Raw genomic sequence first — 27,022 nt, forward strand, 5'->3', positions numbered from 1 at the left:
TGTTACACACGATATTACACAATGTTCAGGAGCCGATCATCACACCACTCTTACTCTGCCGCCATGTCTTCTGGTGCGCTCTACAGAGCTGAGTTATTTTTAAGTCTCACTAACTACTTTTTCGGTTTTTGGAGTCGCCATGGTGCCGGAATTTTGTCCTGCAGGAGTTCTTTTACATGCCAGTAAATCTACTGACACGAGGCTGATGTATTTGAGCACCTTTAAATAACACCGGACTGATTTCTGGAGTTCTTTTTCAATGTTTCCCTACTGCGCTGATAAAGGGTATTGTCTACCTTACCAGCCATGTTAATGATACCAATTCTAAGCCGAGGGACATTTATTAAACAAAAAAAGTAAAAACTGCTCGGCTTACAATAAGGTAAATACGTATCAAAAGACATCAACTATTTATCAGAAAACTAAAATTCTACATCTTTCTTCAAAGCATTATAAAATGCTAAATTAAAAAAGCATAAATGCTACAAAATGCTATATATGTAAAAATCAAAATGCTAAATTTCTGATTTTAAAATGCTAAAATTCACTATCTCTACTTATATCCCACAATAAACTACATCTTCGTGGTATTCGCAGTCGAAACAATGGGGACATGGTGTCAAGAGGCTAAAGTCTGATTTCAGATATTGGTATACAACTGTCTGCAATTATTGGAGACTCATCTTCAACAGAATTCCTGCGACAGCGGATAGGAATTGCCATCCAGCAAGGAAATGCTGCCAGCGTTATGGGCACGTATCCGGATAACGCTCCACTGGATGAAGTCTTTTATCTTACACCTCAGACTTTTGAGCTGGGGCGAAGCATTAGAAAAATTATAGTTGAAATATTATTTCATAATTATATAAATGTATGTAGTTTAATTTGTTAAAGAACAGAAGAAAGTAACGTTCAAATGCAGTGCTATAGTTCTCTTTGTGAAATATTATTAGGCTATTATTATTTACCCCCAAGAGCTGTAGGCCTAGTTCTCACACAAACAAATGCAATCAAAATTGATCTGTGGACGTACTTACTTGAAGAAAGCATCGTGAAGCTTTTGATAATCAATATCAATCTTCCCAAGTTTGGGTCGAGTTCGTTCTCTCATTTTAGCTTTCAATGTTCGTTGATCTTCCTTCTCTTGTAGAGCAGCCCTCATTTCCATTATACCAGTCTTCTTGATAAACTCAGGTAAATCAAAGGGAGGTTTCTCAATACCTCGTTTACCTTGTAAATACTGAAATTCACAGGCAAAAAACATTAAAAATTAAAGCCGTTCTACAGTAATCTATCTTAGAAGAATTAATGCTTACAGAGAAGTTAAGAAATCACTACTGTTGAATTCTCAGCACTCAAAATATCGCTCACATATAAGGAAACTTAACTATGAGAAAGGTACAATGTTTCTACAATGTTTGTCTCATGTGTTCATAAATTACACATAATAAACTACATGCTTGAGCCCGTATTGTCATAAGAATTAACTTGTGAAATCCTTATGTCCAATATTCCACCTTTACAATACTGTGAAACGTTCTTATTATTAAGACTACATTTAGCTATAATAATGAGACACGTTTCGTCCTGCTTTCGGGACATCTTCAGTCAATTAAGAACAAGACCCATTTAAAAAATAAAGTATGAACAAACTTCAATTATTTGATAAAAGTCTATGCAACCTTGATGCAATGCAGCCTGCTGATGCCTCGTCATAAAACCTTTGTTAATATATAAAGACGTCTTAAAAATAACCTGCACATGAGTATAACACAGAACACAACATCAAAATATTGCTTATATTGTTTTAACTGTATCACTCATGTTTGTCCTTACTTTTTGACATATGGAATTCACAAGCTAAGTTAAATACAAAGGTTGGGGCAGAAGTCATTGCAACTATTTTTTTTTCTTGCAGGTTTGTCAGTGGATCACAAACCACTACTTGTGGTGTGGAAGCTATGCAGGCATAGCGTGTATTCACAACAACAGATGGCTCTGTGATTGCTGGTAGTAGCACAGAGAGCGCTGAGAAATCAGTTGTGTGGTGAGCATCGTGCGAGATGGAAGTAACCCTGTTGAGCTGTTTGCAAACATCAAAATAGCCGTTCTCCGAAGGAGAAATGCGACAGACTATCACAGTGGGTGGAAACCCTTGGGAATAATGCCCTCCCATACCGTACAGTAGCATGTAGGGTAGAAAAGTTTTAGCAAGGACATGTGGCAACCAGTGATCAGCAACGGTCGGGACAACCTGTCAGTGTGCGGACCGATGTGACACATGCTGTCATTGAGCAGCTCCTGGAGGAAGACAGACGATGGATGCTACTGGAGTTAGAGAGGACAAGTGACATTCAATTGTATTACACTGAATTGTATTGATTAGGAGGAAAAACACTAATGCTATATTTGTGAGCAAATGATATCATCAATATGGATCATGAAGCTCATTAATTATGAGAATAGCAGTTTGCGACTCGCTCACATATGTACAAGGAAAAAAAAGTTGCAATGACTTGCCCCAACCCTCATTATAAATGAAAGCATACTCCAAATAATACAGGATTTAAGTATTACAGCCAACGGCCATAGCCGTGTTGAAACACAGGATCCCGTGAGATCTCCAAAGTTAAGCAACATTGGGCGTGGTCAAGATCTGGATGGGTTGCCACGCGCTGTCGGTGGGGGATAAGGGAATGGAGGAGCGGAAAGGAACTGGCCATCCTACCATATGCAAACACCGGCTCAGGCACACCTCTGCGGAGGTTCAGACATAGCTTCGGGCTGAATACACCCTTACCCTTACCTTAAGTATTACACTTCTGCATTTTTGTCCTAAATTACTCTCCTCAATAAAAGTTCAAAATGGACAGGTATTTTCATTGAGTATTTGCCTTCTGAACTTGGGACACAAAATCTACGCCAACATCACAAAAAATAAACTCTCCAGCTATTACCCCAACTTAAATAGGTATACAACAAAATGGATTCCGTAAAGGAAAGTCATACACTGATGGTTATTTCACTCTCGAAATTTTGTTACAGAAGCATACAGAATTCAATACAGACACCCACATAGCATTTGTTCATTATAAAAAGGCATTTGACAGAGTGAACAGAGCAAAACTTAGAAATACTATAAAAAGATGAAATCCCACAACAGGTGAGCCTCATATTATCCAAATTATGCACATACAACTTAATTGCAGTAGGAGTGAACAACACAATATCAGAACGGAAACCAATCAACAAAGATGTCCGATAGGGTTGTGGTCTTTTACCCCTCCACCCCTTTAATAATCTACATTAATGCAGTTATAAAAGAATGGAGACTTCTTCCCCACAGCAGCTGGATATACTGCTGTATGCTGATGACTTACAATTCGCTGTACACAATCTTAATAGAATAGCTGCTGAATATATCAAGCACCTCAACAAAAGCACTTGCTTTCAAAGGTAAAGAACAGTCCCCTGTAAAATAATTCAGTAGAATGAATTAACTCCTTCAGCCATCTAAGCTACTTGCTATAATTTGACAGCAATACCAATTACAAACTATCCACAGCCATCTAGGCTACTTGCTATAATTTGACAGCAATACTAATTACAAACTATCCACTTCATGTCAGCATCGATTTAACAATCTAAGAATCAAAGAATTATTTAGCCACCTAATCGATACCTTTATTTGCCTTTGGCAATTTTATAAAATTATTAATAAAACATGTTTCAACTGCTCTGCAGTCATCATCAGCTACATTCACGTATGCTTAGGTATAAATAAGGTGAAAGTATGCACAATATATGTTCTCATATTACCTTGATATCTTCTCATGGGAAACTTAAAATTTTGTCTATTGGGGGAGGGTGGTGGTAGTGGAGATTGGAGGGGTGGGGAAGAATGCTTAGAAAGTGATTACAGTAATAACGTGTCCTTAACTAAAATATTGTTAAAAAATTCTTCCAATTAAGAAGATAAAAACGCCTTTTAAGTCTCTTTTTTAACTTCGGCTCGGAAGCATATTTTAAAAAACACCAATTAAATTTTTACAAACTAATTACTTGAGATGTAATGAAAGTACAATTAAAACTTATTCTTAACTAAAATACTAATAAGAAAAATACTAATAAGTACATATGTCAGCTTCAAGTTGAGGAAATAAAATCTTCTTTTTTAAGTCCTATTCATGTTTGAGCTCGAAAGCATGTGGATAAAGCAGGTTAACTTGTTATTTTATTGCCGAAGGTGGATTCTTAGAATAGTCTTGCAGTTCAATATTGGAGCATGCTTAGATGTTATTTGTCCATAAACCAGATAATTGGGCAGCTTGTAACATGATCTGCAACTGGTAGAAAATAGGTAAAAACTACTGTAATTTAAAATGTTTTTTCCTGAAAGTGTTGGCATTTAGAATTATCCCTTAAAAAAAAAAGGGGGAGGGTATTTTTGAAAAGTCCTAACTTACCCCTGTCTGTGGATTTCAGTCTTTACTTCCCGCTATCTTGGGTGTGGGTCTGTGCCAGTGTTCTCCATCCTTGATCTGGTACAGTAGCGATATGTTGTAGTTTGCTTGCTAGCACGGTCCGGCGGGTAGGGGGGAGACAAGAGTGTGTCGTCACCTGTTGTCGTTTCTCAGGAGGGAAGTGCTAACTGTGATTTAGAAACATCGAGCTTGTTCGTGTTATTTGCTAAGCTCGTTTGCTTCCTTTCTAATAGTTCCATATATCTGAGTATGCGTTCACATAGAGGATTTCTTTGTTCGTTCGTATTGTTTAAATTCCAATCCTTATTTGTTACCTTATCAAGAAGGACGTTAATGTTTTCTAAATTATTCATGTCTTCCTTTGTTTATCCTGTTAATAATTTCAAGGTCCTGTTTGATGTTGGTGAATTTGTGTCCTGTTTCCTTCATGTGAGCCGCCATTACGCAGAACCTTCTATACTTCTCTGTGTTGACATGCTCCTGATATCTTATTGAAAAATTCCGCCTGGACTGTCTAACATACGAACCGTACAATGGGAGCAAGTCAACTTATAGATTTCTGATATTCCTCTTTTTTGGATTTGTTGACTATGTTGTGGTTTAAAAACCTATGTTTAGTGTCATTGTTCATTGAAAAAGCTACCTTAATACTGAGTTTCTTAAATAAATTTGTAAGTGCATAAATATTAGGATTATTGTATGTAAACTTTATACACTTTTTTGCTTTGTATGATTGTTCTACCAAATTTATCTGTTGTTTTAATCCGCACTTAGTGATTATTTTATTAATGACTTTGAGATTAAAACCATTACACGAGGCCTGTTTTCGGATGTATGCGAGCTCCTTTTTTTCTCATTTTCGGTAAATGGAACTTTGAAGGCTCTGTCAATGAAACTGTAATATGCAGACTTCTGCTGTGTATCGGGATTTAAAGAATTGTTTTTAATCACGGTCGGTGTGAAGGTGGGTTTCCTATGTATTCCGAAATAGAAATGGTTTTCTTTCAGAGTTGTACTGATATCTAGAAAGTTGAGGGAACCTTCTTCTTCTCATTCCACTGTAAACTTTATATTTAGGTCTACAAGTGTTCAAGATATTTAGAACATTCTGACTATTGTTGAATTTCTCATTTATTATAGCGTATCATCAACTATTCGAAGGCAAGCAAACGAGCTTAGCAAATAACACGAACAAGTACGGCGTTTCTAAGTCATGGTTAGCACCTCCCCAGAAACAACAACAGGTGACGACACGCCCTTATCTCCCCTCTCCCGCCGAACCGCTAGCAACAGGGCTACAAATCGCTACTATACCAGATCGAGGACGGAGAACACTGGCACAGACCCACACCCAAGATAGCGGGAAGTAAAAACGGAAATCCACAGACAGGGGTAAGTTAGGACTTTTCAAAACACCCTCCCCTTTTTTCCTAAGAGATAATTCTAAATGCCAACACTTTCATGAAAAAAACATTCTTAATTATTTTTTACCTATTTTCTACCAGTTTCAGATCATGTTACAAGCTGCCCAATTATCTGGTTTATGGACAAATAACATCTAAGCACGTCCCAACACTGAGCTGCAAGAACTCAATTCAGTTATGAAACCATCTATAGTCCAGAGAAATTCAAGACTCTGGCAGTATAGCATGGTCCATCAGGAAGAGAGGAATCCCGAGAGTAAGAATCCACCTTTGGGAATAAAATAACAAGTTAACCAGCTTTTTCCACATGCTTTCGAGCACAAACACAAATGAGACTTAAAAAAGAAGATTTTATTTCCTCAACTGGAAACTGACATATGTTTTTATTAGTATTTTAGTTAAGGATAAGTTTTAATTATACTTTAATTACATCTCAAGTAATTAGTTTGTAAAAAGTTAGTGTATTTTCAAATAAGCTTCCAAGCAGAAGCTAAAAAGGAGACTCAAAAGACATTTTTATCTCCTGAATTGGAAGATTTTTAACAATATTTTAGTTAAGGACAAGTTATTAATCACTTTTTAAGCATACCCTACCCCCCTCCCCCCCATCATCCTTCCCCAATAGACAAAAATTTTAAGTTTGCAAAGAGAAGATACCAAGGATAATACAAGAACATATATTGTGCATACTTTCACCTTATTAATACCCAAGCATATGTGAATGTTGCTGATGATGACTGCAAAGCAGTCAAAACATGTACTATTAATGATTTTATAAAACTGTCAAAGGCAAACAAAGGTATCCATTAGGTGGCTAAATAATTCTTTGATTCTTAGGAATACCAATATTGCTAAGAGCATTGCAAAATTAAATAAATCCACGGGTACTACCAATTCAGTTATGAAACCATCTATAGTCCAGAGAAATTCAAGACCCTGGCAGTATAGCATGGTCCATCAGAAAGAGAGGAATCCCAAATAACTGCTGTTGAGATGAAATTCACGAGACGTACAGCAAAATAGATGCAATGAGACCAAAAGAATGAGAAGGTGTTGAAAGAACTAATATAAAAATTCATAGGAAAAGACCAAAAGAACTGGAAGGACCTTGTGAACAGATTGGGACGGAAAAGAATCCCACAGCAGATTTTACGATACCAGCCCAGAGGAGGACGCTCTATTGGACACCCAGCTAAGAGATGGATAGAGACCATGATGAAATGTAACCATTTTCTCCCCAGCCATCTGATGGGAGAACGCTATCTGTGGTTTCTTCAAGATGAACTAACACCGTTCTTGGAACATGTGTCACTCCTCGACCGCTGCAGGATGTGTTTTCAACATGACAGAGCTTCACCGCATATGGCGGTGATCGTCTAGAACTATCTCCATGCGACGTATCCTGATAAATGGATAGGAAGGGGAGACCTGACCACTGGCCCGCTGGCCAGATCTTACATTCCTGGACTTTTTTCTGTGGGGCCATGTGAAACAACTGGTGTATGCGCAGGAGCCGACCAGTCCTGATCACCTTAGACCGTTAATCACCGAGGCATGCTGATCCGTTTTGCCGGAGATAATGTAACATGCCAGAGAGTCATTACAACATCGCGCACAGCTCTGTAGCCACAACGTCACTTGTTGAATAGCATACGCTCTTCGCCTACCAGCCCGCCCACTTAGACGGAATGCCCAGTGTGAGCACCTCTGCTCTAGATGGATCAAATTTGGAACAAGTACATCAGTTCCGTTATCTTGGTAGTGTAATAACAACAGATAGTCAAAAATCTGCAGAAATCACTAGTAGAGTATAGAATGGAGCACAGTTTTATTATCTAGTGAGAAAACTTCTTTGGGATAAGCAAGTTCCATTAAGATCAAAATTAATACTCTACAGGAAATGTAAATAATACAGTGATTTAGTAAACAAATTTGTATTGATTAGGTGGATAACCCATACCAGTTGTCTATCATCAATACGGAACATGAAACTTATCTCCTTTGATTCTTTGTACCAGTTACCACATACAGCCTAGAAACCTGCATGCAAATCAACAGAAATATCAGCAAACTACAAGCAGTGGAAATGAAATACTTAAAAAATATGATTCAGAAAACAAGGAAAGAAAAAATAAGAAACGAGATACACCATCTTGTCCAAGTGAAAAACACCCTTAGTGAGATCTGTATCAAAACCAGGCTGAAATGGTATGGTCATCTCAAAAGAATGGACCCACAAAGAACAGCTAGAGTGCGGTTTGAGAAGGAACTTGAAGGCAAAAGATCAAGAGGTCGGCCAAGGAAGACGTGATCGATCAGATTAGAAATGATCTAGCTGGACGAGGTCTGGATTTACAGCAGTTTATAGGAGAAGACATCTATATGGACAGAAGTAAACGGAGAACCCTCATTCACCTCACCCGGGAAATTGGAGCTGGTTGAAAATGATGATGATGAGTAAAAGCAGCAGGATGCATACAACTAAATTACAAGGGGCTGGTGAACCACCTGGTATATGTTACATTATGGCAAACCACATCACATACAAATTATTGGTAAACCTAAGATGCTGAACGTATGTTGAACTTTAAAACTTGAAATATTTCTCACCAAATGTGGATATGGGAGTGAAGGTGTTAAAGCATACACCTGGCCTAACATCCAATAATTGCTCCTATTTATTCTTCACTTTACTGTCTCTACCCCTCTAGCAATAACTTGAGAGCCATATTTGTTCTTTATTCCATCAACAAAGGTTATATAGAAAATATCTGACCTTTGTGATAAAGTAGAAGTTTCTAAAAACTCCAAAGAACATCTAAAAATATTAACCATTATTATGAGGATTTTGTCAGCTGGTACAGCCTAAATCAACAAAACCCCACCTATGTTACAGTACAATGTACAATTAGACTACACCAAATCACTAGAATTCTTGTTGTTCCTCAACTTGTCAGTACCAAATATTTATTCTATAGTAAAACTTTACATAATACAAGTCAAAGAATACATTAGAATAAAAGACAAATATAAACAATTGGAAAAATTAACCATTAAAATTCTTGTCTCGATTTAGTATTCCAGAAAATTAACCAATAATAAAAATTCTTGTCTCAAATTAGTATTTCAGTGACAAAGTGCTGGAAAAAAAAATTTGTGATTTTGTTTTCCTTTTCTTCATATATCATGACACAATAAACAAAATCTGCAAGTTCTCCAACTGCTTGAGAAATCTTGTACTTACTTGTGGCTGGATTCAACTTACTTTCTCAGTTTCATTGCAGCTGCTTCAAACTCAGCACACAATGTGCCACATGACAAACCTAAGGATTAGTCTTATTTCTGAAATGAGTATTGAAGTTCAAAGTTAACATTAAGAAGAGATACCTGCATGGACCTGTTCCTCAATGACATAATTTTTCTTCAGCTTATCCCAGGTGTTCCTGGAGTTGCTGGAGCCACTGTGGCTCATTCTGGGTTCTGCTTGGAGATTTAAAGCTGGATGCCCTTTTCAGGTGCAAAGTCCAACCCAGGATCAACCGGTAATTGAACCTTGGTTGTCTGGGTGAAAAGCCAGCAACTAGGCCACAACAATAATCGCACCCTGCTCCTCAATGATAAAATGCAAAGAACTTTCTGACATCATCTTGATTTAGCAAGTAATATGGCTTCCGAAGTGGAAGTTTCTTTCACATCATAATCCTAATTGCTTCCTACTTGTTAAACTCACGTTGAGGCACCACCAGCCTGTGGCTTGTCCCATAGCATCCTGTACACTGCAACACAGAACAAATACTGCATGCGCCCTTCCTGACTTCATCATTTCACTGTAATCTAATTTTATTTATTTTAAACTGTTAATTCCTCCTCCCTAATAAGTTTATTTGATATTCTTAAAATTAAAAAAACAGGCAATTTCACAGACACCATTTTGGTTAACTATAGAAAAAGCATAATGGCATAAAACTGACAAGTTTAAGGTTCAACTTATCCAAATATTTCCTTCTGGAATGATGATGAAGGGGGAGGCATGATTAGTGCAGTGGCTTAACTACTTGCTTTCCGCCTGAATGGCTAAGGTTTGAATCTTAGCTGTATCCAGATGTGGAATGTTCACTTAGAAACTTTACAAGGCTTTAGGAAGGGCAACTGTTCTAAAACACCAAACCAAAACTCAGAATGAGCCAGGGTGGTTCCAGTGACCCTACAAACACCTGGGAGTAGCTGAAGAAAGTCCTCATCCAATGTTATTAATACAAAATAAGATTCAAACTGAAATACAGTAAAACCTCATTAAGACATTTCTGCAGGGGATAAGAAAAAAGAATGTGTAAAGCGAGAAAACGTACTAATGAATACACTAAGAAAAACTATCCAACAGGGATATGCCTGGGGAGTGGCGCCCTTGCCTATGTGAGTCCCAGAGCATACTGACCCGGTGTGTAACATCTGGTAAAGGGTCCCAGCACAGGGTAACGAGTGAAGACCTCAACGGCAGCAAAAGCGGAGAATATGATTCGGTACGGTGGAGCTGGCGGAGGAAGCAACCCATTCCTGTAGGAGTAGTACAGATGGAACCTACTGCCTTGTGGGATGAGAAGGGATCCTCAAAAGCTAAGGGAGAAAACCCCGAAAGAAAATCTCCAATTACGTTAGGCCTAGCAAGCCAGTAAAAAAAAGCTCATTTGTAGTTGCTTTCAAAACACGTAAGAGCCTTGGAACACATTTATCAACTAAATTAAGATACCAGCATGAGCGGACTAATGTCAGGGATAATGGTTTATGGCCTGATGATAGACAGGGTCTTGCAAAAATGCAAAAATCCCAGAGGAGACTAACATGCATTGGGACTATCAACTTACTCAGTCTCACATGAAAATGTGAAGAACTAGAGGACCACATGGAAAGGAGGAAATTAATGATACTGGGGCTGAGTGAAACCAAATGAAGAGGGAAAGGAATGAAGAAATTAAGAAAACAGTATACACTGTACTGGCATGGAAATGACAGAGATGAGGAGTGATGTTGGTTTCATCATGAGTAAAGATCTAGAAGGAGTTGATGACATTCAGTATGTTAGTGAGAGAATAATAAAGGTGACTGTACATTTAGGGAAAGAAAAACTAACTTTGGTACAGATGTATGCACCTCAAATTGGATGTTGTCAGGAGGATAAGAACCAGTTTCTTGATGATTTGTAAAAAGTTATTAGTAAAGAGAGAGTAAACATTATAGGAGATCCGAATGCACAGATTGGGACAGATAGAACGGGATATGAGAACATAATGGGACTTTATAGATATGGTGGGAGAAATATAGAAGGTGAACATCTCCTTGACTTCTGTACGAGGAATGGGTTGGTGGTGAAAAATAGTTGGTTTAAGAAGAGACAGAGCCATACAATAACCCAGCGAGAGTCTTGACAGTGACCACTGCCTATTAGTAGCGGACCTGAAAAACTTCTATGTGCCACGAGTACAGAACAGGAAAGTGCCAAAAATCAAAGTATGGGAACTCCAGAAAACAGATAAGAGAACTGAGTATCAGAACCGGATAAAAACCCTGTTACCAAGAGATGAAAGGAAAAATGGAGAGGCAGAATGGACCAGACTAAGGGACACATTGGTTAAGGAAGCAACTGAAGTTTATGGAAAGACAAGCTTGGTGGAATGAAAGAGTGAGAGCAGCAATAAGGGAAAGAAATCTCCTGCGCAACGAAAGGGATTGGGAGAAAAATAAACTGGATCTTACTAGAGACAAGGCAAAGATCAGAAACATCAACAATCATACCAAAACAAGAAACTGGACGTTAAAAGAACAGTTACAAAAGAAAAGACCAAAGCATGGAATATATTCACTCAGAAACTGGAGGAAGACAACAGAGGCAATAAGAAACTACTGTATAGTGTTATCAGAGATAAAAGGAAATCAATGAATACTATAAAGTCACTTGAAGATGAAAATTGAAATCTGGTTAGGTCAGAAAACGACATGAGAGAAGTCCTGAAGAACCATTTCGACCACCTACTGAACAGACCAGTTCAAGAACAAAATACAGAACCAGAAATCCAAGCCTACACTGAGGAAACTTCCATCACCTGGACAGAAACTGAGACAGCCTTAAAATCTATGCCTAAAGGAAAATCTTCAGGTGCAGATGAAGTGAATGCAGACATGATAAAGGCAGCAGGCATCCAGGGTATACAATGGCTGCACAGAGTAATAAATGCCATATGGACAGACAACAAAATACCTGCAGATTGGAGCAACGGCATTATAATTCCCCATTTAAGAAAGGCAGCAGACGGAAACCCACCAACTATAGAGGAATAACACTGCTGTCTCATGGGCTAAACATTCTAGAGAAGATCATAGAAAGGAGATTGAGAACCATAACTGAACCACAGTTAGAGGAGGAGCATTATGGATTCAGAAGTAACAGAACAACAATGGATCTAATTTTTAGCACCTGCATGCTGATGGAAAAGTATTGGGAGAAGGGCAAGAACCTGGTCATTGTATTCCTGGATATAGACAAGGCCTATGATAGTGTTGTAAGAGATAAGATCTGGGAGTGCCCGCAGAAAAGAAATGTGCCTGAAGGACTGGTAAGGAAAATTCAGATGTTGTACAAAGACTGTACTAGCGGTGTACAAATTGGGGAAGATCGATCATCATGGTTTGAGACCAAGAGTGGAGTTCAGCAAGGAAGTGCACTGTCCCCATTACTGTTCATCACTGTTATGGACAATATAATGAAGAACGTCAAGAGAAAGTTAGGTGAACTGAATGCAGTGGCCTTTGCTGATGATATCATGATTTGGGATGAAACAGAAGAAATACAGACCAGACTCAATGTATGGAAATCCCAGTTCCAGGAATATAATCTCAACATCAGCAAGACCAAGACAGTGGTGATGGCAGACAACAGAGAAGGGCATCCAGCAAGTGTAAAACTAGGAGACCACCAGCTAGAGTGTGGTGATAGTTCTCCTTACCTTGGAAGTGTAATCTCGAGTGAAAATTTGGTCAGAAAGGAAATTACAGAATGCAAAAGGGATCCGAATTTTACCAACAAGTAAGAACACTTTTATGGGATGACATGATTCCAAAACCGGCCAAACTGATGATGTTTAACAGCTATTTCATACCAATTTTGGCCTATGGTATTAAAGCGTGCACCCTCACGAAAAGAGATTCATCAAGACTGCAAGCATCAGAGATGAAATTTCTTAGATCCACCATCCAGAAGACCAAGATGGACAAGTTAAGAAATGAGGAGGTGAGGAAAGAAGCCGGAATAAAGACATCCCTATTAGACAGAATCGGCACATCCAGACTATGGTGGTATGGGCATGTGATGCGGATGGAGCCTACAAGAACAGCCAGAATAAATTTGGAAAGACAGGTGGAGGGGAAAAGACCTGCAGGAAGACCTAAAACCTGATGGATAGATATGATCAAGGTTGATCTAGTTACCAGAGGATGGACAGCGGATGATGTTCTCCATGGCAAGTTGTATATGGACAGGAAGAAGTGGAAGAGGCTCATTAACAGTACCCGGGAAACTGGAACTCTACAATGATAATGATGATGATGATGATGATATACGATTTTTTCGACATAATGGAATTTCACAGTTCAACAATAATAAAGGTGTTTTAATTTGTTCCACCTATTCAATACTTATATTTTCACTTATAGTGGTTACATAAATAGATTCTTAGTTACATGGGACATGTTTCGCCCTCAATTAAGGGCATCTTCAGCCTAAATACAATCATCAAAAATACAACTAAATTAAAAGTGGAAGTTAAAAGTCTAGTCAGTTATTAAAATTCGGAACATAAAAATGTGAAAAGTGATACAATATATAAGGATGCTAATGGAAAACTGTCTTGTGATTAAATTATAATCTTGTCGGAGACTAAAACTTCTTCTATTAAAATTACAGTTACAACACCAGACTCAGAGCCAACAAACGGGCAGCAACCAACACAACAGTAGGTAACAAATAACAACTTCCACTTACATAAAACATTATTCTGCATCTACTGACATTTTCTGGCAAGGTTTCAGCCATTTTTATTACCTACCGGTGCTAAGGGCCACTTACAATTTTTCAACAGATGCTTCTGTCTCACTTGCTGACAAATTTCATCAGCGGCCTTGGAAAGATTGTATTCATGACAATCAAGTTTATGCTTGTGTTCACGCCCTCATGTCGTTGGCTTTGTATTATTACCAATTTGATTTTCCACTAATATTTTTATGAACTGTTTTTAATTAGAATTTTAATAGAAGAAGTTTTAGTCTCCGACAAGATTATAATTTAATCATAAGACAGTTTTCCATTAGCATCCTTATATATTGTATCACTTTTCACATTTTTATGTTCTGAATTTTAATAACTGACTAGACTTTTAACTTCCACTTTTAATTTAGTTGTATTTTTGATGATTGTATTTAGGCTGAAGATGCCCTTAATTGAGGGCGAAACATGTCCCATGTAACTAAGAATCTATTTATGTAACCACTATAAGTGAAAATATAACTATTGAATAGGTGGAACAAATTAAAACACCTTTCTTATTGTTGAACTGTGAAAAAATTTTCAATACGGACCTAAAATGAGGTTTATAACATGTAACAATGGAATTTTACGTTGTATATCCGTGGGTACAGTGATAACTCAATGAGAAGAGAGTATTAAAAGGTTTTACACGAGAGAACAAATATGAAAACTTATTCTGCTGGGGCTTATTAAATAATAGTGCACTGGAAAGTGTTAAAAACACAAACAACAAATATGAAAACATTTGAATGGGTCCCATAAAAATATCAAAGTATTACTGCAGATCACACGCTCTTTCTAAAACGAATGTTAGTAGAAGCCTTTTATTTCGGACCAATTGGTTATTAAACTTTATTTTTCTAGTTGCACACTTAGACAATGAATTGGGGGTTATACATGACCATGTGCGACTGCAGCAGCATGACTTTGGCCACCATTTTGAATCAAACAAAACTTCGACCGATCGAGACCGAATCGAGTGATCGGGTCGAAACAGGAAGGTGCGAGTTTGAACATTCACGCCAACTCCTCCGCTGCCTACGAGATAGACAAGGCCAGGACATAGCTACGAATTTGCCGTTGAAAAGACGGCCCAACCGGGTTCACGGTTTGGCCACTAGATGTCAGGTCTCTGTTCTGTTCTTGGCGGATTTTTAACATACAGATGTGCAGAGTAATGGTGCTGCTGTGTTGATTTTGTGCAATTTATTGTGAGTATTGATTCTGTCGGTGAGTGTCTGTGAGGTTGAGAAAATGGTAAACTGTTGTGTACCTCTATGTACTTCGAATACTGCTAAAAAGCAAGAAAATGTGACGTTTCACAGTTTCCCTTCGGAGTGCACTTTTAGAGAGAAATGGAGGCAAGCTATTTCGAGACAGGTGATAAAAGTAGGATATCTTCGGCTCCCTAACAATTCTTCCCGAGTGTGTGGCTTGCATTTTAAGACATCAAATTTCAATGTAAGGACACAATCAAACGAATTCTTCCCAACAAAGTTCCTTCCGTTTTTAGTATGTATCCCGTTCACAAACATAAAAGTGACAAACGCAGGAAGAATCCAGCTCCCAGCCATCAAAATTTAGTAACATTTCTGACTCAGATAAAGATGGACATGCCATATCTTCAGCAAATAACTGTTCTACGTCAGCCACAAAGGAAAAAGGAATACAAGTCCCGTTTCTGTATCTAGGAAGGACTATGAGTAGCTCTGTTAAATACGTATAAATATAAAATGAGGAGAAAATCAAATACTAAATTAAGGAAAACAATTTTTAAATTGAAAAGTAGGATATGAGTAGGCCTAATGAAATAAGAAAAAAAAGTTTTAGGGTATCTGTCAGGTTGTCTTCAAGAATTTTAGAACGAAACTCCTGCACCCAAAGTGTTGAAATTGTGATAACTTCCTGAAATTCAGGTAATCTAATATTATTTATCGGCATATCATAAAAGATAGATAATATTTCTATGAGAAGAAATGAAGTGGTCCTTGTGAACATTTGAACATCAACGCTGCTGATATATTTGTCTTAATTTATCACAAAGTTTTCATGAATTATTTATTTCGTTTAAGCATACTGTAAGAAATATGTTGTAGAAAGTGAAAGTAAGTCAGACAATTACTCTAGATCTTTTTTTTATCTGATCTCTGTTTTGTGCCTTCTGAAATAACTAGTTTTAATAAATTTTTATAGTTTTTCATATACGAACGTGTTGCAATGAGCGGGCGAGATAGCTCAGTAAAGAGAACTCTAGTGGCAGTAGTCGGAAGTATATCGAGGCCGAGTCTAATGCGGTGTATTACCCGGACTTTAATATCTCACAGGCAATGACTCTGCACGCTTAAAGATGTGGATGCCAGTCGAATTGCTGACAGACTTTAATTTTGTCTTCATTAGTAAGGAATTTCACGACTTTTTCCGTATCCATAATTAGGCTATCACAAGGCAAATATGCACCATGTTGGTCAATTTCACACAATTATGTTCCAGATGTAGGCTACTGCATGACAAATATTCGCTACCCTTCACTGTACAACTAAACACGAAATACATTTCTAACTTCTGAATGGGATGCAAAATACAAGCACAAACAGGCTCATTGTATTGTTCTGCAGTTTCAATGCTAACCAGCAAGCAAAACTGAGCATTTTTGAAGCTAATGGCTTGCTCTCCAAAGGTGCAATTCATCCTGTGAAGTTCAAGAATTCAAGGCTTTTTCCTGTTTTCACGCAACTGCGGCGGGGGCTCTTACCCGAGTTGGAAATCACGTTCCTTCCACAAGGAATGACAAATAACATTTTCAGGCCTAGGAAAAAATGTAATCATATTAAGCAGTAATAGCAAAAATTCGTGACGTTATAAGTGAGGTATTATTATATGCAGTAGATTTAATATGATGAAAATCGGGACTCTGAATTTACGACGTGCTAAGCGGGAAGCCGTGTTAATGAGGAACGCGTTAACGAGGTTTCACTGTACTAAAAACCCTCATGATGTGATCCCAAATTCTTCCTGATTGCTAAGATAGTGCAATGATTATTTATGGTCAAATAACCAGTGCGCAGAAAGCCCCACATTTTGAAAACATAAGAAACTTGATGATGATGCTTGTTGTTTAAAGGGGCCTAATATCTAGGTTATCAACCCTGAAAGCATAAGAAAGGAGGAGGAGTAGACATAACTGCAAATTGGAAATTATCAAGAACTGGAATGATAAAAAATCGATCTATTTATTTACTTTTTATAGAATTTGTTTTTCGTCGCACTGATACAGATAGGTCTTACGGCAACGATGGGATAGGAAAGGCCCAGGAGTGAGAAGGAAGCGGCCATGGCCTTGATTAAGATACAGCCTAAGCATTTGCCTGGTGTGAAAATGAGAAACCACAGAAAACCATCTTCAGGGCTGCCGACAGTGGGGTTCGAACCCTGTATCACCCGAATGCAAGCTCACCAAAAAAAAAATAATCAAGATTGTAGCTCACACTAAGCAAGTTCCTCATGAACAAATACTTACTTTTCTCTTGAAGCACCAATGACGAGGAACTGGAACTGTATTTCGGTGAGCTTTGAGTTGTACTAACAGTTTAGGGTCTCTTGCAGTAACGTCATGCATTTCTACGACATCAGGTCGATTGACCAATTGCTTCAATTCTGCTACACTCAAACGTGTCAACTTCTTTAATTTCCTTTTGGACAATTTAGTTTTCTCCTCTTCTTTTTTCTGAAATCATGCAAGAGTCATTAGTGAAATTTACATAATAATGAACATGGTATCCAAAGTGCTCATGATCCTAGAAATTTCCTTTTGTCATGAAAGTATAAAGAACTTTACTGTCCGATTTTTTCAAAAATCATGTGATTAGTATTGAATGTCTATGCCAAACATGTCAACAGTCCTTGATAAACAATGATTATTCAAACTGGAAGGATTTTTAAAAATTGTCATCAAATGGATATACTTCACTTTATATGAATGCTTTATTTCTGACATTTATATCTTGTGCTTTTAAAATCAGAAAGTTCTAATCAACTTTTAATATTGTGATTAGCTGAGGCTCAATATTTTTGACAGTCCCACCTGATCCATAGTACCATATATAAAAAAGTTTAGTAAGAGAGTAATAACTTAGTACTCATTATATTCATCATTCCTTGGCCCTAAATTGTGTTATTCCTTTCGAGGATAGATGATCTTCACAACAGAAATGTCTATCAAGAAAATAAATTCTACTTACAACAGGAAATGCATAATATTAAATGAATTTCTTAACTTTTTCCCATATTTATTTACTTTTCAATGATTTTTTCAATCTTTGTTATTGGGAACACTGTAAATAAACAGTGCGTTAATTCCCCAAGACATGTTTGCCCTTTTAATGGATGATTCATATAAATTACTACATAGTAGAATAACAGAATTAATAAAGCTCTAGTTTGAAAAGTTTTATCAAGCACCACTGGGTAGAACAGATGATACCTGCAGCATTGAAGATACTGTCCACAGATGAAATGAATTACGTGATTTTTCACAATTATCGCATCACTATTACTTACTCCCTCTTCATCCTCCTCTTCTTCAGGATCATCATCTAATTTTGGCACTTTCTTCAAGTCAATTTCCTTGACAGGTTCTTTCGGCAGCTGTTCCTTATTAGCTTCATCTACCTTCTCTGGTTCAGAAATACGGAATGTTTCAAATATTCTGGCAAACTGCCGATACATTGGTTCCAATTCATTCAATCCTAATGTCTCCTGTACATACCTAAAACAAAAAGATAATGACATTTGAATTAAGTCAAGTCTAAAAAGGAGACATACGACATAGACAAGACAAGCGACACTGGAATTACTACTCATCTGCTGTCCACGTTTCCCTAGCAACAAGGTATTTACTTATTTATTTATTTTTAATTTTTTGATTGAATCAATCAATAATATAATCACAAATAAAACCTTTGAAAAATGGAAGAAAAACTACCCAACTTACTTCAATGAAGAAATGGAAAAAAATAAATGACCTACCAGTATGGAACAAAAACAAAAGCAAGCCGAGGAAAGAAGCAGTGACGATCTTCAGATTGGAAACAAGACATGATTGCTTAGCTGCACATCTAGTTAGAAACAAAATATACTCAACGGAGAAGTGTACCATCTGCAAAATTACTGGATCAGCGATGGGTTCGAAACACCTACTTAAGTGCGCAGGACTCAACCCAACCCAACAAAAACAAGGCAATTCACCAGCTCTATACTGGATAGCCAGAAACAAGATGAAACAAAACTCTGTTCACTAAAACATCTGTACATTATTACTGTTATTTGTATATTTCTGTTGTCCAGAGATATCAATTTTTTATTGGAGTTCCTTCCCAATAAAGCCATAGGTTACAACAATATTTATTTATTTACTGTACATAATAATAAAATTACCACCCTTCTTAAGAATCACAAATTTTCAACTGAAATGATGCAAAGAAGGCCTGTAGAGATTTCAGACAAATTAAGAACACTGCAATCAGAATGAATGAAGAAGTACTGGGCAGATAAGAAGAATCAAACAGTACAACCTTCAAAGAAAAAGTGTACATGGAAGACTCAAGTGGTCCAATGTGGCCAATAAAGTTAATAATAATATAATAATTTGACATAGTGCAAATTCAGTGCTGAGTTGACTTCTGCAATTACAGTTCTCACAACAGAAGAGAAGGCATTTATTATAGAACATTATTTCTGATCATATGGAGCGGGTTGTCAGAACGGGTTATAATTTCAGGCAACGTGGCCAGTCCTCGAGAATGTTGCACAGAATCCAAAAACAGTGGACCAGGTAATCTAGAGAGACCTCATAATGACCCCATTCATGCAGGATTTGGGCTGTTTTTTTTGTCATGCCTGAAACTTACTCCTCCAATGACAATAGTTCAGCAGGATGGAGCTACAGCCTAGGCTGTGGGGGGGGGTAAGAGTCTCTTACCCTTCTACATTGACATTTTGAACACCACCTAATTTCTTCTGGAACTCCATTCCTATATTATTATTATTTAATCTCCAAAGTGCTGTGAACCCTATTTTACCATAAGGTATGTTAGGGTTGTAGTTTATACAAAATATACAATTTCTCTAATAAAATTCAAAATACATAAACAGCAAAATAGACATGAACAGAAGTGGAAAAATAAAAGTATGATATATGATATATGCAATTCTTAATACTAAGAGTACCGTACTAATATATAAAATATCAGACATACAAAATATATACAATATATATACAATATACATACAATATATACAATACATATGTTAAGCAGCTAGTAAGCAGACAGTATCAAATTATATATGTTTAAATACATAGTCAATAAATTCTGAAAACTGAGAAGTGCAGCATTTTTTGTAAAAAAATGAAATTTAGTGGTTTTTCAAAATAGCAACTGCAAGTTAACAAATGCACCTTAAGTTCAAAATGTGCTCTCTCAAAAGCAGGACAGTTGAACAGAATGTGTTCTACAGTTTGAATGTCTTCAGTGCAGAAGCACAGTGAGCCATTTTGTGTTGAAATTTTGAATCGCTCGAAGTAAGCATTGAATTTACCATGACCTGATAGCACTTGAGTTAAATGAAAGTTGCACACTATATATTTACATCCCAACCTACTATATACATTTGGAAAAAACAGGTCTTTGGTTACTGAGCCATTCTTACTTGCTAACCACAGTTCATTCCAGCGAGAGAGCATTTCATCCTTTACGGTTCTTTTGACAAAAGAAATTGGGCATCTAGTATAACTTTCTGACAAGTTAGAATTACAAGCTTCTTTGGCCAATTGGTCAGCTCTTTCGTTCCCTTTTATGGCGGAATGACCTCGCACCCAACCGAAACATATATGTTTATTGTACTTTGATATATTCTCTCTTACATGTACTGCCAAATTGTGTAAGTTGTATTTATCTTTTATGGAGTTCAGCGCCGCCTGTGAGTCACCGAGTATAGTCGCACACGTATTTTTGTTTATGCACCACTCGACTGCTTTCAATATTGCAAGCAGCTTGGCTTGAAACACGGAACAGTATTCCTTTAGTTTTATTCTCTCAGAATGAACTTCGTCTTCACCCTCATATACCACAAAGGCGCAGCCCACTAGTGTTCCGTTGCTGGAAATGTGAGAACCATCTGTGTATATTGAATGGCTGTGATCTCTGGTACATGGCTGGTCAAATACAGTTCTCATATAGTCTGCTGGATGTCCGGCGGCAGTATGATGGGCAGGAAGTTCAAGTTCCACTCCTTCCAAATCCCGCGGATGTATTCTGTTCTTCTTACAATTAACAGAAGTTGACATGCTGAGTCCTGTGAGATGCAAAGGTTCTATACCAGAAATAATAAGGGCAGTGTCTGTCGATATTGTACGGTAAGCGCGCGTGATGCGTAACACGAAACCTCTTTGAATTTGAGACAATTTCTGTTGCGCCCATTTTTTATGCAGAACATGTTCGAAAGCAGTGACACAATAAAGCACCATTGGTTCAACAGCTCCACGATATATAATCTTCAAAATTTCCGAGTTTAGTCCCCAGGTGGGTCGTGCTACCATTGTCAGGCTCCTATACAATTTGGCTGCTTTAGTTTCCAAATGTTGAAAGTGCGGTCTAAATAAAAGTTTGCTATCTAAAATTATTCCTAGGTATGTCATGCTATCTACAATATCTAATTTTTGGCTGTCTAGTTTAACCACCGGTGTCTCAAATTTCCTTTTCTTGGCGACTAGCATAGCAACAGTCTTAGATGCGTTGAATTTCAATTTGTTGTTCTGTCCCCACCTTAGAAGTATGTCGAGTGCTTCATTTGCTGCAGATGTTAATGTATTTGTTGTTCTACCCCTAACTAGTAGTAATGCATCATCTGCGAGAGCAGTTAGCGAACAATTATCGGGAAGCTTCTGTTGAAGAATGTCATCATAGAGTATGTTCCAGAGACCCGGGCTACAAGCAGAGCCTTGTGGGCATCCTCGATCTACGTTTCTTGTCACAGTTGTGCCACAAATGGTCGAGTGCACTTTTCTATTTGTGAAGTAATTTTGCATTAGCCTATAAATGTTTTTTTGGACAACCCTTCACTTTCAGCTGATGCAACACTTTAGGCCACCAAGCAAAGTTGAAAGCACCGGAGATATCTAATGATACTAGTAGTCCGAATTCTTTGCAATCGTAGACAGATTTCATCCATTGTGTCACCTTATGTACTGCATTTTCCATAGATTTTGACGGCATAAACCCAAATTGGTTTTCATGTAAACTGTTCTTCATCGCGAAGTTAAACATCACTCTATTAATTATGAGTTTCTCTAAGACTTTTCCCAACACAGGGAGTAGGCTTATTGGGCGTAGACAATTGGCTGTATATTTATTTTGCTTTCCGTGTTTAGGGATCACTTTTATCGTGGCCTCCTTCCAACAGTCTGGAAAAACACAAAGTTCTAAACATTTATTGAACAGTTTCAGGAGAAAGTCAGGACAGGCACTATGAATATGTTTCACAATATTTGCAGATATCGCATCAATTCCTGGGGCTCTCTTATCATCTAACTTCGAGATCACATGATTAACTTCCTCCATGCTAAAAGGCTTTTCATCTTCCGTTTCTGGTGCAAGCATGGTTTCCTTTCGAAGTGTAACCTGCCTTTCATTATCAGCATCGTCTCTGGGAAAGAATGTCTCTGCTAGAGCATTTGCAGTTTCTAATGGTGTTGTTGTGAATCCACAGCCAGTGTCAATAGTATGCAGAGTAGTGTTGAGGTTACCTGTTTTTCGACATACTTTATAAATTTTCCCCCAGGGGGTTTCTAGTTGATTCCGAGGAGCAGAACTGTTTCCAGCTATTTAATTTAATCTGCATAATTGCCTTTCTATATAGTTCTCTGATACTTTTATATGAGGCTTCATATGCAAGCTTGAGAGTGTCACATGTGCATCTTTTGTATCTTCTCTGAGCTGCTAAGAAGCGATTTCGGAGTGCTGTAAGTTGAGGTGTCCACCAGTAGTTCTTTGGGTGGTTGGGCGACAGTTTGGGAAGACGGGAGTTGCACAGATTTACAATATGTTGTGTGATATCTTGCGTAAAGTTGTTTAACTCTTGTTCAGTCGAGATACCCTCCAATTTCTCAATTCAATTTTGGAGAACTCGTTTGGCAGATAATTCAAAATGGAGCCACTTCACATTTTGAGTTTTGAATTTACGTGTATGATAAACGTTCGCAGAAATAACCAGAGGACATCTTGTATCACTAATTTAGGTTTTAATTAGTCCATGATCAGTCGTTGGGTCTTTCTTAATCCAATCAGAAACAAATGGAAAGAGCCTAGCGCTGCAGGTGGTGATATCAATGAAGCTCTCGGAGTTACCACGGCGATAGGTTGGCCTAGTTCCGTCATTTAGTATATGAAGACGATGTGTACAACAAAAATCATAGAACTTCTTTCCCTTTTCATCTGAAATGGGGCTCCCCCCTGCTTGGTGTTTTGCATTTATATCTCCTAGTAACAGTAACTGACTTCCGTTTAGTGACTTACAGATAAGATCCAATTTACACAAAGCATTGTCAAAGTCACAATCTGGATCGAGGTAAACATTACACACATATAGGGTTGTGCTCTGCCAACTCACACACACTACAACACAGTCATGGCAACAGAACTGTACCAACTTCAAAACATTGGGATAATTTGTAGCTATTACAGCTCTTACGCTGTTCTCCAATGGATCAGCAGAATGAATGTTCAAATTTATGCCTAGTCCCTTAACAGCATTATTTCGAGTGTATGGTTCTTGAATGCACAAGAGTTTGATGTGCTGTGTATCTGATAGATTTCCGGCGTCAATAAGTAGTTCTTGTGTAGGAATAAGAGATCTGTGTAAGTTATACTGATATACTGTTATTTTAGCCATAGTTAATCTTGGATTTAATTATGTTTAAGATTCTAATATAGGCCGGACATTGTGAGGATGTTGCTGTATGATTTGTATCTATGGCTTGAAAAGATGCCCTGTTCCCCATTTTTTGGTTATATGATTTGCAGTTGGCACATTCAGTTCTTGTTCGGGGGCATACATCTACAGTATGTTCCTCTGAACAGATTGGGCATCTTTGCGAATTACAGTCTGCTACAAAATGGCCATAATCGCAACATGAGTGACAACGTATGACAGGGAAATAGTCTTTAACATTGCACCTTTGGTAGCCAATATATAGCTTCTCTTCTTTCATCACGGCATGGTAGATCTTAGGCGTCACTTCTATCACTGCATACTGGCTGTCGCCGCTCCGAACTTTCTTCACAGATCTTTTCTCCAAGACTTGCGTACGATCTAGTAGGCACTGTTTTATGCACGGGTTCTGGTTTTTAATGGCGTCCACAATGTCCTCCCCCAGAAAGTCCAGTTCAATACCATGAATGATGAGTCTAGGATTCTTGTGTTTTGGTATTATAACCGTCAGGTCCGGGGAAGTTTCTTGAATGCGACTGACTAGGTTCGTGCATTCATCATGATTCCTTAATTCGAATAACACTCCATTTCTAGTTCTCTTCACTTTATTTACTCCTACATTTAGAGAACTGGATTTAGTTGTAGCTTGCAATAGGCGTAAAGTTGTTCAGAGTTCTTTATCGTGTCTTTGTTCTTTGGTGAGATGAATACCACATTTCTAGTCTTCTTAATGTTTTGTTTATTTATATGAGTACGAGATACTGTGTCAGAATAAAGCGGCTGTTCGTGTTCGTTGATCTGTTGTTCGTGTTGATCTGTTGTGGAGGTTAAGGTATTCTCTCTAGTTTGATCAATTCCTCATGAAAGTTTGCTAATACTGATTTAACTATACTCACGGAGTTAGTAACATTTTCTTTCCACTTCTTATCCAGTCGTTTGTCACTATTTAGAACTTCAAATATGTTTTTGATTTCTTTTTCAGCTGAGCTATAAAGTTTTGCATGTTCGTTACTCACGGCCATCTTGATCATTTCATCACTCCATTCCTATACCCTTCCTGCTCTCCTGGATCTTATGGCCGCAGATGCTAATATATAGGCATATTGAAGGAGTTTTCAAGACAGATGACTCACCCACAAATATTCCTGTATTACATGAGAAGATAACATCACTTTTGAGTCTATACAGCAACTTTTGCCACTTGATGGTACACATTTTGAACACATACTGTATCAACGCACTTTACAGAACTGTGCGGTAAACACCTGTGGAAGACTATCAGGGAGGAAAAAGAAACTCCTTGGTGGAACAGCAGGGTAAAGGAAGCAGTTAAAGAGAAACAAATGGCCTGGAGAAAGTGGATAGGCAGCAATAGTACAGAGAATTGGCAGAAAAATAAAGAAGCCAAAAAGGTATGTAAGAAAATAGTTCAAGAAGAGGAACGGAAGAGCTGGAAAAGTTTCACCGAAACTTTACAGGAGGATATAAAGGGAAGTAAAAAGGTTTTTGTATGGTTTGGTGAAGAATAGTTTATGAAATAGGGAAGATACAAAATGTGTAAAAACTGAAACAGGACAGATATTGATGCAGAGAGATGACATACTAAAAATATGGGAAGAATACTTCTCAGAATTGATAAATATTAAATACAGTGAACTGGTAGATCAGAAGGAGCAAGAAGAAAGAATGGGAAAAGAAGAACAACAAGAAAAGAAGATATCGATGTTAGAAATAGAGGAAGCCATACAAAAGATGAAAAGCGGTAAAGTAGCAGGAGTGGATGAGGTAACTACGGAAATGATAAAAAGCAGCAGGACCAATAGGGCTACAGTGGCTGTATAGATTATTTAGAATAATCCGGAGGAAGAAAGAGATCCCAGAAGAGTGGGGAAAGGGTTTAATTAACCCAATATTTAAAAAAGGTGATATAAAGGAATGTAATAACTACAGAGGGATCACCCTTATTGCCCATGTAGTTAAGATATTTGACAGAGTATTGGAAGGAAGACTGAGGAGGAAGCTAGAAGGAGAAATGGAAGAACAGTATGGTCTTAGGAAAGACAGATCAACGTTTGACCTGATCTTTACATTAAGACATATGATGGAGAAAAGATGGGAGTTTGGAAAAGACATAGTGATGACATTTACTGACATTGAAAAAGCTTATGACAGTGTGCCCAGACAGTTGGTATGGTACACATTAAGGAAAAAACAAGTTAACAGAGTGGTGGTGGCGGTGGCGGTGGCGGCGGCAGTGTAAAATTGGTCCTCTTTTATTGCTACCACTGTATACTAATCCAAAGATATATAGCCTAGAGCATGGCTGCACAAAATCCAGACACCCGGTCACCACGCCAAGGGAAAAAAAGATGTGTAGGCACCAAACATTTTTGAAAGAATGAGTTTTCTCTGTAAGTAGGGTAGCATCCTTCTTCATGAATTTACCGAGCTCAGAACATTTTAAGCAAGCTTCGGACCTATGGGAGTAAAGGAGTCCCACTCCCATTTGACAGGCGAGGGACTCCTTGGAAACAACTTGGCAAACAAAATGGAATTCGATGGGGAGCTATCAATATTAATGGGGCTTATGGAAGAAAGAAAGTAGAACTGGCTAAGTCAGCAAAGAGGATACATCTGGAAGTGCTAGGAGTAAGTGATATTCAGGTAACAGGAGATAACGAGGAAGATATAGGAGATTATAAAGTGTACTTGACGGGTGTTAGAATGGGAAGGGCAGAGTCTGGAGTAGGGCTGTTTATCAGGAATACCATTGCACGCAACATAGTTTCTGTAAGGCATGTAAATGAGTGAATGATGTAATGATGTGGGTAGATTTGGCAGTTGGAGGAATTAGGACTAGAATTGTCTTGGTGTATTCACCATGTGAGGGTGCCGATGAGGATGAAGTTGACAAGTTTTATGAAACATTGAGTGACATCGTGGTCAGGGTCAACAGCAAGGATAGAATAGTGCTAATGGACGATTTCAATGCGAGAGTTGGAAATAGAACTGAAGGATATGAAAGGGTGATTGGTAAATGTGGAGAAGATATGGAA

The 27,022-nt window shown here is 37.8% G+C and overlaps 1 protein-coding gene across 1 annotated transcript in view; it reads right to left on the bottom strand.

The window, feature by feature from the left end:
• The window catches only part of Sf3b2 (splicing factor 3b subunit 2), a 107,270-nt gene that overhangs the window by 21,131 nt on the left and 59,117 nt on the right, over positions 1–27,022 (bottom strand). The window contains exons 8-10 of the mRNA XM_067145197.2: positions 18,540–18,747; positions 17,500–17,706; positions 1,038–1,240 (exon numbers count right to left, since the gene is read on the bottom strand). Of these exons, the coding sequence (XP_067001298.1) occupies positions 1,038–1,240; positions 17,500–17,706; positions 18,540–18,747 (618 nt within the window). The remainder of the gene's footprint in view (positions 1–1,037; positions 1,241–17,499; positions 17,707–18,539; positions 18,748–27,022) is intronic.

The sequence above is a fragment of the Anabrus simplex genome, chromosome 4 (genome assembly GCF_040414725.1).
Source record: "Anabrus simplex isolate iqAnaSimp1 chromosome 4, ASM4041472v1, whole genome shotgun sequence".
Classification (NCBI taxonomy): Eukaryota; Metazoa; Arthropoda; class Insecta; order Orthoptera; family Tettigoniidae; genus Anabrus; species Anabrus simplex.